A 14,338-nucleotide genomic window follows, 5' to 3' on the forward strand; every position below is an offset into this window, starting at 1 on the left:
CTCTGATCATGTCTATAAACCCCTCTATTTCAGCCCTTTGCAGAACAGACTGTTTCTGTACCTTTAAATATGTAAATGAGCGTGTCTGACCACGCCCCCTCTCTGGAAGGGCTTGGGTGTCTCGGGCTTTCTCGCTCCATGTCCTATTGTTTACGGTGAGAAGGCAGACTCAGAGGGCAGAACAAACACCTAGCTGTGGGAGTGTCACCCACCTGAGGGAGGGGTTACTTCCCTTTGTGATGTCATGAAGGGAAAATCTCCAAACGGCCTGTTTGAGCACACATTTTCTGAAAACTTTGTTCATCATTGGGGGGTTTGTAGACAGACTAGAGACACATATTAGAGTTAGAGAAACATGGTGAAGTGGATTTTACAGACTGTGACCTTTTAAAGCATCAAATATGGATTAATCCGCAGATGAAATAGTCCCATACTAAAGCAACATTTCTTTTTTTACTTGTAATCACAAGTCAAACACCATGTGTCAAGGTTTTTTTAAAACTATAAAATTGGAAATCACAGAGCCCCTGTTTCAGAAGTGATGCTGAGCTTTATTATTTTTAGAAACATTTTTTAGGGACCAAAGAAGAGAGAGAGTTTTTATGAATACAGTCACATAAAAAAAAAGATCAGCCTTGTCCCTTAAAATATAAATAACGCTGAAAAGAACAAGTTCCCCTTTGTGTTCCCGGTTTATTAGAACAAGTAAACCCGCTGATCTTTTAAGACGAGAAGCAATAACTGAATCCTCTCCGCAGCTAAATCCAGAACCGTCTCAGCCTCCTCCTCTGTCTTCATCTCTCTTCATCCTCCTCCTCTTCCATCAGAAGCCGTCTCTCCACCTGAGGGGAATAACTCAGAGGATCAGTGTAATCACAAGTCAAACACCATGTGTCATATTGAGCTGCACAGTGGAAATTATCCCCGCTTCCCCCTCACTGAACTCTGCTGCTGGCTTTGAAACATGTCTCATCTGTCCGTGTACTCAGAGATAATTCACTTTTACATCAGTCAGATTAACTGTAACTTTAGGAGAGTGTTGCACCAGCCGTCTCTTCACAGGGAGGTGTGGATGTCGTCATCACAGAGTATATTTTGAATGTCTTACAGTAAAACCTTCTCTGTCATGAATCCTCTGACATTCATTCTAAATTAACTCAACAGAAAAGTGAGAAAAAGTAAAATAATACTAACACTAATATGTGTCTCTAGTCTGTCTACAAACCCTCCCAATGATGAGAAAAGTCCATCCTCTCCGTCTTTTACCTGCTCCACTTTTCAGAAAATGTGTGCTCAAACAGGCCGCTTGGAGATTTTCCCTTCATGACATCACAAAGGGCAGTAGCCCCTCCCCCAGGTGGGTGACACTCCCACAGCTAGGTGTTTGTTCTGCCCTCTGAGTCTGCCTTCTCACTGTAAACAATAGGACATGGAGCGAGAAAGCCCGAGAGACCCAAGCCCTTCCAGAGAGGGGGCGTGAGATTTAGCTAGTAACAGAATCCAGTGTCTGATGATGATGTAGTATCGATTTGGTTTAGACAGTGAGTACATAGTGAAAATAAAAACAATGTTTCATAAGTAAGTGAAACTTCTGAGTCAACATGTTGGCAAATAAGAGCACAAATCTCTTATCAACATCTTGAGGAGTGGGGACTTGTCTGAAAATGACTAAAACTTAACGAGTCGCTCTCATTGGATGATTATAAGAGCATGCAAAATGACTTGGAGGCGGACACATCTGGCTGCAGATGTTCTCTCGGATGTTTTATGATTGCTTGTCGTTTTTCAGAAACTCTAATAAAGTCAAATTAATTTTTAAAAATCCAGGGTTCAGAAAATAGTTGACAAAATGAGCAGTACACATCAATATCCTTCGGAGCACCGGAATCCCAAAGATAAAAACAATATTCTCTTTAGTTTTTTCATTTGTTTAATTTTTGGGACTTCGGGGGCTACGTGATATCCTGTGTATGAATAATGTGGAGGGAAATTGTTATGTTTTTTTTATTTTTTATTATTACGATTTCATCAATAAAACTGCATCCTGCGATGACGCGGTCCACGCAGATCGCCTACCGCGCATGCGTATTATATCATGGTGGCTCTGGCTGTTCCAGCTGGATAAGTTGTGAGGTTATAAACATAGTTAAGTTTAAATGAAACAAATGGGTCATTAAGTCCGGATTTTGTCCACTCTTTGAACTCTACACGGAGAGTTCATACGACAGAAACTGAGGGGAAATCATGACAGCGAACGAGGATCAGGAGGTATGACTGGATGTTCCGTTAGCTAGCTGCTGTTAGCGGCTAAATGCTATCCAGTTGACACAAGCGTGACTGCTAGCATGTTAGCCTGAAAGACTTAATGCTCATTATACAGCAGAATGAGTAAACACATTCGTTTTTATTCAATATTCAAGACCTCTATTTAGCTAACAACAGTCAGGTCGCAGTGTCAAATGTCTGTAGCTGCGCTTAAGCGCTAATTCCTAATGGAGAATACGTCACGCCAAATTCCCTTTAAAGTATTGTTAAATTAATAGTTTTTGATTAAGAGAGACATTTTTTGGACAACAACAATTTAAATCGTTTTCTGATCACTTAAATGTTATCGGGGAAATTCGGCTTATATGTTTGTTATTACAGATCAACATAATTCTAATTACACAACGCAGTTCAACTGAGGTCAGCTGCCTCCACATCCTGTAAAAACAAAGGCTTACAGGTAGATAAAGGATAAAGCTAGTGTCTGCTATTTATTGCCTGGAGGATAACATGTATGTTTGAGCTATAAGTGACAATTATGTCGTTTTAGAAGCTGAGTCCTGGTTCTTTCACCGGTTTTTAAATTAATCTTTTTTTGAATGGGGTTTGGTGGGCAGAGGTTTGTTTTTATATCTTCTAACCTTGTATCTGACTCTCTTCTCTCACAGATGGAGCTGGAGGCTCTTCGCTCCATCTACGAGGGAGATGAGTGTTTCAAGGAAATCAGTCCAGTTTCCTTTCAGTTCAGGGTGAGTACTGTCAGATTAAAAGGCATCCTTTCTTCGTATATCCTATCAATCAATTAAAGGAAGGTTAGACAAAAGGTCCATAGTTAGCTAACGTGCCTGAATCAGGAGTAAGCATTTTAAGACAATGTTTAATTACTGCTACTTTAAATGACTGTGCTGTTCCGTTTAAAGTATTGTATTGTGTGCTAGTGCATAGTCTATAATTAATGATCTGATGTCATCTTGGTGCTTTTATTTTCATGGTATTCATCAGATAGGAGAGCTCGAGGACACCAAAGCCTTTCTCCTGGACGTCAGCTGGCCGGAGACGTACCCCGAGACATCCCCACAAATCACCCTAGATGCCTTCTTCAACAACAGAATGTAAGCTGCATGCACAGCGTTGTTTTGTCAACTAGTCTGTAGCGTAACTGAAGGCTAGCAATTATTTGGTTTATCAAAATTAGGCACCAAGGTCCTTCAAAATCTCAGGGCAGACATTATATAATTAAGGCCTAAATTAAATACGAAAACCACCATACTATATCATCAGACAAGCCTCGTTAGTTTAGGTTCTGGTCCTGACTGCTCTGGATTTGTTTGGACCAGAGAAGGTAGACAGTTTTAAGACACCCCCCACACGACCGTTTTGGACGCCCCTCGGTTTACCAGATATGAGAGCAGTTATCAGGTCAACAGGTGTTGCAGCGATGGAAGCGGGCAAGAGAAGTGGTTCAGATAGAAGTGATTGTACCCGACCTAAAAAGCCTCTGCATGTTTCTAATAAGCTCCACGAGCAGAAACATGCTCAAACTAGGATCAATATTGGAGATGCTTTTGAAAAATGGAGAGAGGTTAGAACACAGAAAGGTTTACAGACTGATGCAGAGCTGGATAAACACTGAAGCTTCAGTGTCCACCACATGGCAACCTGTGTGAGCATGGACTCTAGAGAGGAGGGGGCGGGGGAGACAGCTCTCTACAATGTTTAGAATTTAGACTGCAGTACTTATTTTAAATACTAGGTGTCAGAGTTACATACTGCTCCTTTAAAGCAGAGATTTAAAAAAAGCTATGCTGGTTAAAAAAAGTTGTGCTTGTTCTCATTTTATGTCAGACAAAGTGAAAACATTCATTCAATTTTAAGTTCAAATGTCCCAAAACTTTGAGTCCATCAAGCAAATGTTAAACGAGTCCAATGTGCCAGTGCACAGAATGAAACACAAATTAAACATGTGAACTAAAGGCTGTGTTTGAATACCTTGTGAGAGATTGGGAGTCTTGAAGTAGTGAGGTTAAAGAGGGCGCCGAGGTGTTGAAGGTCAGTCTTCAACATCAGAAGCATCAAGTGTTTCTGAACACTAAGAGGATCCCACAACTGCACGATCATCTAGGAAGTAAACTTTAAAACTCGAGCAAAATAAATAACAATCCGCCAACTCTTGTTGTCCACAAGCACAAAAACTGTACACTCCTCCTGAAATCCAGCAAACACTTATCCATGTGTCAGTCCTTTTGTCTCCCCTCACACACACACACACACACAGGTTCCAGGTGCTAGCAATCACCTCTCTCTCCTGTGCTGGACCACACCCACTGCCTCACAGAAGCTCAGCTTCAACTTCATTTGTCCCCGAAGGGCGGGCTGGTTGGTTTTGCAGCAAGGCATTAAAAGGACAGAAAAAAGACAAAATACATTTCAGTACTGAATGTGGCAGCTTTAGAGAAACAGTCAACAACAAATATAAACACATCACTGTTAAATATGAATCGCCAGAAGAGGACCTGTATCTGTTGTTGTTTTTTACCGAGGAAGGAAGTAACTGAACCTCAGGTGAAGGGGGTGAGCACCGACAGCCTTCAGGGTGTCTGCTATGATTCTCTTAAGCTTTGGATGCTGAAGTGAAATCAGAATATGAAATCAAAGTCTGGAAACACTTTGTTCATTTAACCCTGACAGGTCCTAAACGGTGTCCGCTTGTTGTCACCTTGATGCTGTATGTTTGGAGACGCTGTTTTTTCACATAACTGTGGTGTGGTGTCTCTCCAGCTCTGCAGAGACGAAGCAGCTCATCCTGTCTCAGCTGGAGGAGCAGGTGGAGGCTAACCTGGGCACTGCCATGATGTACACTCTGTTTGACTGGGCCAAAGAGAACCAGGAGAGCCTGATGGAGAACCACAAACCTGTGGTCACTGCTGTGGTCAGTCTGATGCACCAATACTACAACTTAAAAACACTGTGACAGGGAACAAGCAGCACTGATTAGAGTCGGTCTGAAACTACTGTGGAATCAATGTGTTTGTTATAATCTGTGCATGATTTAAATTTGTATTTGCACGACACCAATGCTTGACATATTATCCAAACAACAACAAAGACAAGGTCCCATATTCTTCATCCACTCCTCTGTACTGTAAAGACTTTATCACTGTTGTACAGAACAGCCCTAGTCGTCAGGTTACAATGAAATAACTTGCAGATATTTCTCGTTGTTGCAGACGTCGCTATCGAGCGGTGACACAACGAACGCCGCCTCCACGACCAAGAAGAAGGAGAGGAAGGAGCAGCTGACGAAAGCTCAGAAGAGGAGGATCGTCAGCAAAACAGGTTCATAAGTCACACGTCTCACAGTACTGATACTGAGCATTCTCAAAATCTCAAATTGAGCAAGATCAGCATTTTTTGGGTGGAGATGCTGAAAGAAAAGCCTGCCAATGAAATCTCTACCCTTTAATCATTACAATCAGAGGGTTCAGACATCAGTTAGCTGGTTCCCTGTACAGCAGAAAGGAGACGCTCACAGTTTAAAAAAGTTTAAACTGTGCAGTTTCTACAACGTGCAGTTTCTGTACAGCTGTGTCGCTCTTTCAGTTCCGTCTGTTTTCACTTTGTGGAGTTTGCTCTCCTATTAGCTACAGTACGGCAGTCGAGCTCTCAGCCTGCAGGGAAAGTTGTGAGGCACAGACTCCTAGCTTGCAAGCTTTCTGCCCGACTCCGCTGGTTACTCTTTAACTTTAATACAGGACTCTTTCAATCAAAAGAGCACTATCCCACAATATACCACTGTTTTCAGTAAATGCACGATTAAGACCTCGTGAGGGAGAAAAGTAGCGCAGCCAGCCCGGTCCGTGTCGCCGTCTTTCCCAGCACAGCGAGCAATACACAATGAAATGGGATGTGTTTTTAATCGCATCGGGTTGCAGTTAGTGTCGGCTGCACCCGCGGTAATGACGGCGCGTGTCAGCATTCTATTTTGGTATATTGGTCACACCGGTGTAAAAGACACAGCCAACTTTTAAGACGGAGAAATAGGTATTAAAGTGCGTCTAATACAGCAGATTTTACGGTACTAAAGGTAGTGAATGTGAGACAGAGCTGCAGCCTGTTCTGCTGGTCGAGCTTTGATTCTGCTCAGCCTCTCTGATGCATCCTGTCCCTTTGGATTTGACTTTCTTGTTTGGTTTCAAGACGAATTGAAAAGTGATTTGAACAGCCAGATGTGGACTCACCACAACATCTGGTGTCTAAGGCTCCGTGTCCACCGGGCGCTTTTTTTTTTGTTTCGGGCAGAAAAGAATGCCAGGTGGATGAAGCCTTTTTGTTTTTAAACGCTGATGAAACTTCAGATCTTCACAAATCAAATTCAAACCGAGTTAACTTTTCTCTACAATCTGTGGCTCTTACAGTCAAACTTCATGCTGACGTGATCTCTGCTTGTGGAAATGATGATCTTATTCAAACTCTGATGATCTCTGCTTCCAGATAACAAAGGAGAACTGCCAAGAGGATGGAACTGGGTGGACGTGATAAAAGTAGGTGCTTTTCCTCATTTTCACCACAAGATGGAGCTCTTACTCTGTGAAAAGCATCTTTAACCTTTTCCTTATTTCCTCTTTCTTCCTCACATCACCTCATCCTGATCCTGCAGCATGTGAGTAACAACCAGCGGAATGAACTTAAAATCCTGACCACAGCTCTGTAGTTTCCCATCATTTATTATTCTTCTTCTTCTCAGCTGAGTAAAACGGGAGGAAAGGACGACGAGTAGCTGGGCTCGCTGTGATCTGCTGCTACATGATGAACTGAACTCTGTGCAGCCTGTCGACGCTGCAGATCCCGCCTCCATGCTGTCACATCCTTCAACATAAACACTCAACATGTCCGCCCGCCCTCCACCCTGAGGAGAGGAGCAGACCCTCGGCTGAGGATCCTCGGAGGACCTCTCTGCGTTTAGTGTGTGAAGAAGAAAACGCGTCATCAGGTTTTCTGTTAAATAGGCCGCTCAGTCCGCCGTCAGGGTGCCGGACAGTTTCCTGTCACTGCCGTGTTTCTCAGGCCGACGAGCCGTAAATGTTGGATAATGTTTGGTAATGGATGTGTCAAAGTGTCGGGAAGCTTCCTGCTGTTGCGTTTAGGTATCATGTGACTCTGAAGACAGAGAGTTTTTAAAAACACACAAATGTTACACCTCTCACCTGTCTCTTATTCTGACAGCTGATTGGTTCTGCCCAATGTTTGACAAACGTAACACTTTTATATTTAAATAAAAACAAATGTGGTCTAAGTGTTGTTGTCAGTTTGAATCATTCTGAGATTTTATAGAAGAGAGCTGAAGAAGACCGGTCTCCAGAACACTTTTAAAGGTCTTGTCTCGGTCTCAGACTGGGCGGACTCTGGATCTTAAATCGAGACCACCACTGATCATCTATTGGTCCACGTCATTACTGTGATTTGAAGGAAAACGCCTCTTTCTAAAAGATCCATCCATAATCTTGACTGCTTTTTTTGTTCTGGGTCGCGAGGGCTAGAGCCGATCCCAGCTGTCTCATTGAGCGAGAGGCGGGGTTACACCCTGGACTGGTCACCAGCCAATCACAGGGCTGACATATAGAGACAGACAACCAGCCACACTCACACTCACAACTTCAACGTATTTGTAGTTTGGTTTGCAAGACATTTGAGGATCAAGGCCGAGTGAAGACCGAGACCATAAATATCTCTGAAGATCGTCATCTACAAATAAATTTAAGTTATTTATAGTTTTAGAGGGCAGTGGTTAGCGCTGTCCGCTCACTGTCCCGTCTGTCAGGAGTCTCTCTGTGTGGAATTTGCATGTTCTCCCCGTTCATGTGTTTGTTCTCTCCGGGTACTCCGTCTTCCTCCCACAGTCCAAAGACATGCTCGTTATGTAAACTGCTGACTCTAAATTGCCCGGAGGTGTGAATGTGAGTGTGTCTGGTTGTCTGTCTCTATATGTCAGCCCTGTGATTGGCTGGAGAACAGTCCAGGGTGTAACCCCGCCTCGCCCAATGACAGCTGGGATCGGCTCCAGGCCCCCAAGAGCCCAAACGAGAAAAGCGGTAAAGATAATGAAAAGATAGATTTTCTTTTAGAAAGAGGCGTTTTCCTTCTAATCACAGTGATCTTGTCTTGACCGGTCTGGATTTAAAATCCAGAGTCCACCCAGTCTGAGTCCGAGACAAGACAGAGAAAAAACGCTTACGATTCCTAGACGAGATCTAGACCTTCAAAAAGCGAATTCGAGACCGGTCTTGAGACCAAGACTGATTCAGGTACTACGTCACCAGGTCATGAAGCAGACGCAGGTTGTCTTGCAAACTTTCTGAAGAACGAAAGCAGACAGTGAACGAAGACACGGGAGAATCCAGACGTGTTGTTGTTGTTGTTGTTGTTGCAGAAACAGAGCAGAGAAGTGGACGACTATACTTTGTTTTAATGAATATAAAAAGAAATGTACACAAGAGTGAAAATGAAGCAATAAAAACAGAAAGTCCACAAACATGACGTGTTGTTCCAGTGTCCAGTCGACAATCGTCTCCTCCTTAAATATCTCTTTGTAAACATAAAACACGCCGAGGTCACGCTCTACACAACATTATCGTACAGAGACATTAAAGAGAAACGGAGCAGAAATATATCCTGATTGAAACGGGGGAAATAAACCAAAGGATGCGTTCTCTTCTGTCTTTCTTTTCAGTTAAAATAAAAACCCTCGGAGACGTCTGGAGTCTCGAGGACGACGGCAGCGTGAAGCTGATGATGTCACGTCCGCTCCTTGATTAATAATAAGCGCTGCTACTGACGGTGTTGGATTGTGCTCTAACAACATCACGAGTACTGTTTTCACTACGGCCGGCAGTCTGAACCCTGCGGGACGCCTCACTACCTCGACCTGCGGTCCTTTCTGTTTTTGTCCAGACTTTTGTCCATCGTCTTTTCGTTGTCCCCCCGGCACTTGGGGCAGTACCACTTCCCCTTGGGCTTATACGTGAGCCCCACGCAGGAGAAGTGGAACCACTCGATGGGGCACTGGTCGTTGTCGCAGCCGATCATCTCGCCGTACGACACCTGCTCGCAGAGGCAGTATGTGGGCTCGTTGGGGTCGATGGCGAAGTCGACGGGCGAGGCGTCCCGCTCCTGTTTGCTCTTACGCTTCTTCTTCTTCGCAGACTTTGACTTCTTCTCCCGGGGCGGAGGGATGGACAGCTCCTCCACGGGGTCGTCCACCAGAGAGCCGTTGGCCGATGGATGGCTCGAGTCACGGCTCTCGCTGTTTCGTTGGCGTCGAGGTCGGCGGGCTGAGGTGCGTTCGGGAGCGGGGGAGTCCTGGACGCTGGAGCGACGCTCCGCGGGGAGGCGTTCGGCCTCGCTGGGCTCCTGCAGCGTCAGAGAGTGAGAGTCCATCTGCCGGGAGCGGTTCTCCACCAGCTCCGTCATCTGGGTCACCACGTGGATCTTCTCGTCGCCGAGCTCCTGGCTGGTGATGAGCGCCCTCTGCAGCTGGACCTGCAGACGCTTCCTCTGCGCCGCGTCCTGCTCGCCTTTGTACTTCTCAAACACTTCATCCACCTCCTGCAGCACCTCTGACAAAAGACAGGACACAGATTCTTTTACTCATCAATTAAACTTTCAATCAACACATCAAAATATATCAGAAATGATTCATCAACAGGGGAGTTCTAGTATCTAAAATATTCTGCTCTCAATGAGTCATCGGTACAAAAAGGTTGGAAAGCCGGGGTCAGAGGCTTCAGCCTGCAGGCGGTAACGGCTGCAATGTCATCCTTTAATTATCTGTCGTGCTCACACTGTTATTCGAAGTGTCTGCTTTTAAACCTACACCCCATTTTCAGCATTTGGGGTCCTAAGGTGCATTCATGTGGCGTCGGACATATAGGAAAAAACGAGTTGTAAACTGCACATGAACACCTGCTTAAGGACGAACAACTCGGAAACTCGTAGAAGAATTAGGTGCCCAACAACTCATGACCCGGGGGACAAAATATGTTTGGTAATGTTATCATACTTTTTATCAATCTATCAATTGCAAATCAACTTTTTGCTCAAATATAACTTTTTAACACTGATCTGCTTCTTAGCATCAACGCTGATTTGTGCTGTTGTTACAACATTCAGACTTTACGATCTGAAATCAAGTGAAGTCGGAAGAACAACTTGGACCACCCGAGCAGCACGTGAAGGCAGCATAAATGTTACAAAAAGTGAACCACAGAGAAACCTCCAGTAATGGCTGCAACACAATCCCAAAGTGAGTCCACTAAACGATGTAGGCTCAGGTTGTTATTCCAAAAGTGTGACAACACTTCTACACTGTTTTTTAACTTATATTTAGGTAACCTGAGTGTCTACAGACCCACAGAATGTGAAATAAACACATCCAGTCCTTTGTTTGTGGTCTGCATAAGTCTTACAACACAGAGAAAAATGCTCTGTTTCAAATGTGCTCTCCTTGTGACGTCACAGTGGGATTCTGGTAAAAAAAAAAAACCCTCCCCTCCCCTGGTATCTCTGCACATGGACTCCACCCCGAGCCTAGAACAAAACTTTTCCCCCGGTCCGCCATTTTTATTCTCGCTACAGAGGAGTGAGATGGGGGGAGGGTCATTACATTTAAAGAGACACACACACCAAAACGGAGCGTTCTGAGAGAGCTGGTTTCTACAGGGTCACAAACCTCCTCTGGTGCTTGATTCATGTTTTATTTTGACCAAAGCACAGCACAGATGTTTCATTTAGACCACAGGGGGACTGTTTGAAAAGGTGGAAAAGTGGATAATATGTCTTCTTTAAAAATGTAAAACTTAGGAAGACTGTATCCATCAGGGGTCAGTCATGCAAAATAAAGGACGTCGTCTGTAAACATTAGAGGAGGAGAAGAAGAAGTGGGAGGACTAGAGCTGCAGGAAATGACGGCGGTGAGATGTTGAAGGGGGGTTGCTTCAGAGAAGAGGAGCTCTCCTCTCCGGCTCTGCAGCTCACAGTCGACGGGGCGGAGCGGAGTGCAGAGACGGTGCTTGATTTAATGCATCGCCTGTTCCTTCTGTGTCATTCGTACAATGTGTCCGAGGTGTGCAGGAGGTTATATGTAACAGCGGCTGGTTGCCAACTGCAGCTTAACCGTGCGTCAACATCAGCAACAATGAGGGTTGTTTTTACACCTTAAAACGGCAGTTTGTGTTCCTCCCCCTGGTCATCGGGAACATTAATGAACACATTTTCTAATCGACACAACACTGTTATTCCTTATTCCGTATATCGGCATGCATTACGAGAACCAAGAAGCCTTTTCTCCCGATGAATACTCAAGTTTATTCATTGTTTTCACAGTAATCCTCCGCGGTAACACCATAGTGGGCGGTAGTGTGTACATACTGAAAAAGTTGGGATTTAACCATTTAATAAAGATAGATTTGAATTAGATTAATGCCGAATTATTCAGTGAACACTAATGATTCATATTATATCTTGGGTGAGGTTATAAATTATGTGTCCGGAAGAGGCGAGGAAGGAATACGAAATTTAAGCATTTTCCGAAGGGAGTTTGGTGCAAGGCACAAAACAGCACGGACTGTAACCGGGCTATGCCTCCTTACGGATTGCTGACTTTTTCAAAAAGATAAATAGATCGTTTAAGTTGTCGAACACATTTCGGTTAATCGAATTAATCGTTTTGGTTGAACAGCTGTAAACACAAGGGCTCGGGCTTTTCCGTGAAATGGGAACACAAGGGTCGCGCCTGCTCCACCATTTCAGCTCAGCCTGCCAGACCGCTGTTAATGTTTGCCCGTTTTTAAAAACACACAGTTGTGATTAATGATAGAAACGCTGGTACCTTGATACTTTGCGTCGATTTCTCGGAGCAGGGAAACATTTCTTTGTATGTCCAGAGGCAGGGACTCCACACACTCCAGGTAATCCTCCACATAGTTGACCAGTTGCTGCGACTTGTCGGCTGTCGGGTAGTGATGGCCTAACATCGTCTCTGCGATGCATAGAGGCGCTGAAACAATATAGAGGAAATGTGAAAAATATTCTGTTAAAAAAACCAAATGCTTGTTGGCGACTTTGCAGCTTGTAGGGCAGTCCCAGGCAGCAGTTCACTTCAAACAAAACTCCAGCCACTGCGCATGCGGGAGTATTTTCCTAATATGGTATTGTACAGTTTCCTCGCGCTTGTCGTCACGGGAGGCTGGACCAGATGGGTTTGGAGCAGCAGGATTGGCGGAGAGTGACCTCATTATCATAACTTTTTTCCCGGGAAATTAAACCAATGGGGGAATTGAAAACACAGAGCTTCCATAGTTTAGACGGAGACCAAATTAAAATGTGTTTTTGTTTAAAAGTCGACCAAATACGCAGATAAAAGTACAAAGACAGGTTTTATGTATTCTAAGTCCTTGAATTGAATTCAAATTAAACAGTTTTTACGCCATGTTTACACTGATATTCTCTAAATTTTGATAGCAAACACCTGTAATCTCATTTAGCCTCCTGTCATGAGAAGCGGCAGGTTCTCATATTTCCTTTTTTCCAAACAGCATGCGACGTGAGTGAGTGTTAGCAACGTTTAACCAATTAATGGCACATATTGCAGATATCCCAGTATCACACAGTAGTGCTTGGTGGTATTTGAATTTGTTATAATTTAGCTTAATATATTGTTTTAACTCTGAATATAGCAATTTCACTGTCAATTGTCTCCTCAGCAGGGGTGCTGCTTGTCAACAGGCAAGGCGGGGGCCCCAGACCAGTAGGGGGCCCCAGAGGGCTGACAAACTTTGGACCAAAGCAGCAACCCAAAATGTGAACATTTTGCAATGACAGAAGAAAACTTCCCTAAGGGGGCCCAATCTGACAGCATTCACTGTCGTTGCTCTGCTGAACGCTGGCGGGAGGGCCCCCCAATTAACTTTTGTCTATGGGCCCCAACAGACTCTAGAATGGCCACTGCTCCTCAGTCGCTAATAAGTCAGGAAATAGTTAAAATCATAAGTATTGATAGATAAATTATAATTTGTCGGATTCTGTCTTTTTACTTGGCTGTATGATTTCTCAGCCCGAGTGTGTCAGAGGAGAATGCCCTGCCCTGTAAACGTTGCCTTCTTTCAAGAATATTCTGAACTGTCTGTAGATAAATGTAAATAAACACGAGTGTTAACCTCTGGAGCAGCTGCGGCTGATGTAAAGGTTCCTGCTTTAACCTGCGTCTGTTAGCACAGCTCATATTTAAACACCGTCTCAGTGAACCACGTGACTGCACCAGAATGTGTGATTCAGGGAAATAACTATTTCCTCTTTTCTGTGTCACATGGGGTCAGGAAATATCCTCTCTGCTTTTTCTATTACTGCCAACAGGAAACACTAAAACCTGTTAAAACACACACAACACATCTCTCTTTACTGCGATAGAGAATAAGTCATATTACTAATGACATGAACACGTTTACTGCATGTTGAAACAGCTCAGTCTGTCCAACAGGTGCTTCTACCACAGCCATTTATAGTTTAAAGTATAACTACTGAAAACACAACTAATATTAACACTACAAATATTACCACCCTTGTCCGTCTACAAGTGCTGGTTTTAAAGGTCCAATCAGTGAGATGTGTAGAGAGTGAAATGATAAAGTGATCTTACTATATGATCAGACATTAAGGAAACATGTTGAAGTGCTGGCTTCTCTGACAACAACACAGCAGCCAGTATGTCCTCCTTCTAACTTTAGATTCTGGTCCTGAATGATCTGGATTTGTTTGGACCAGAGAAGGTAGGCGGTTTTAAGGCCCCCCCCCACACGGCCGTTTTGGACGCCCCTCAGTTTACCAGATATGAGAGCAGTTATCAGGTCAACAGGTGTTGCAGTGATGGAAGCGGGCAAGAGAAGTGGTTCAGATAGAAGTGATTGTACCCGACCTAAAAAGCCTCTGCATGTTTCTAATAAGCTCCACGAGCAGAAACGTGCTCAAACTAGGATCAATATTGGAGATGCTTTTGAAAAATGGAGAGAGGTTAGAACACAGA

General features: G+C 44.0%; 2 protein-coding genes across 2 annotated transcripts; one reads left to right on the forward strand and one right to left on the reverse strand.

Moving 5' to 3' along the window:
• The first annotated feature begins 2,068 nt into the window (after positions 1-2,068).
• Positions 2,069-7,218, forward strand: rwdd (RWD domain containing 4). The gene is made up of 7 exons (XM_061031965.1): positions 2,069-2,268; positions 2,934-3,014; positions 3,268-3,377; positions 5,044-5,194; positions 5,493-5,601; positions 6,757-6,806; positions 6,923-7,218. Exons 1-7 carry the CDS (start codon positions 2,245-2,247, stop codon positions 6,974-6,976), a joined length of 579 nt encoding a protein of 192 aa, XP_060887948.1. The 5' UTR covers positions 2,069-2,244; the 3' UTR covers positions 6,977-7,218.
• Positions 7,219-8,708: 1,490 nt separating this feature from the next.
• Positions 8,709-12,451, reverse strand: ing2 (inhibitor of growth family, member 2). The gene is made up of 2 exons (XM_061031962.1): positions 12,149-12,451; positions 8,709-9,878 (listed from the first exon to the last, which is right to left on the reverse strand). The coding sequence occupies exons 1-2, from the start codon at positions 12,291-12,293 to the stop codon at positions 9,178-9,180; spliced, it is 846 nt and encodes a 281-aa protein (XP_060887945.1). The 5' UTR covers positions 12,294-12,451; the 3' UTR covers positions 8,709-9,177.
• Between the last annotated feature and the right edge of the window lie 1,887 nt (positions 12,452-14,338).

The sequence above is a fragment of the Labrus mixtus genome, chromosome 23 (assembly GCF_963584025.1).
Source record: "Labrus mixtus chromosome 23, fLabMix1.1, whole genome shotgun sequence".
NCBI lineage: Eukaryota > Metazoa > Chordata > Actinopteri > Labriformes > Labridae > Labrus > Labrus mixtus.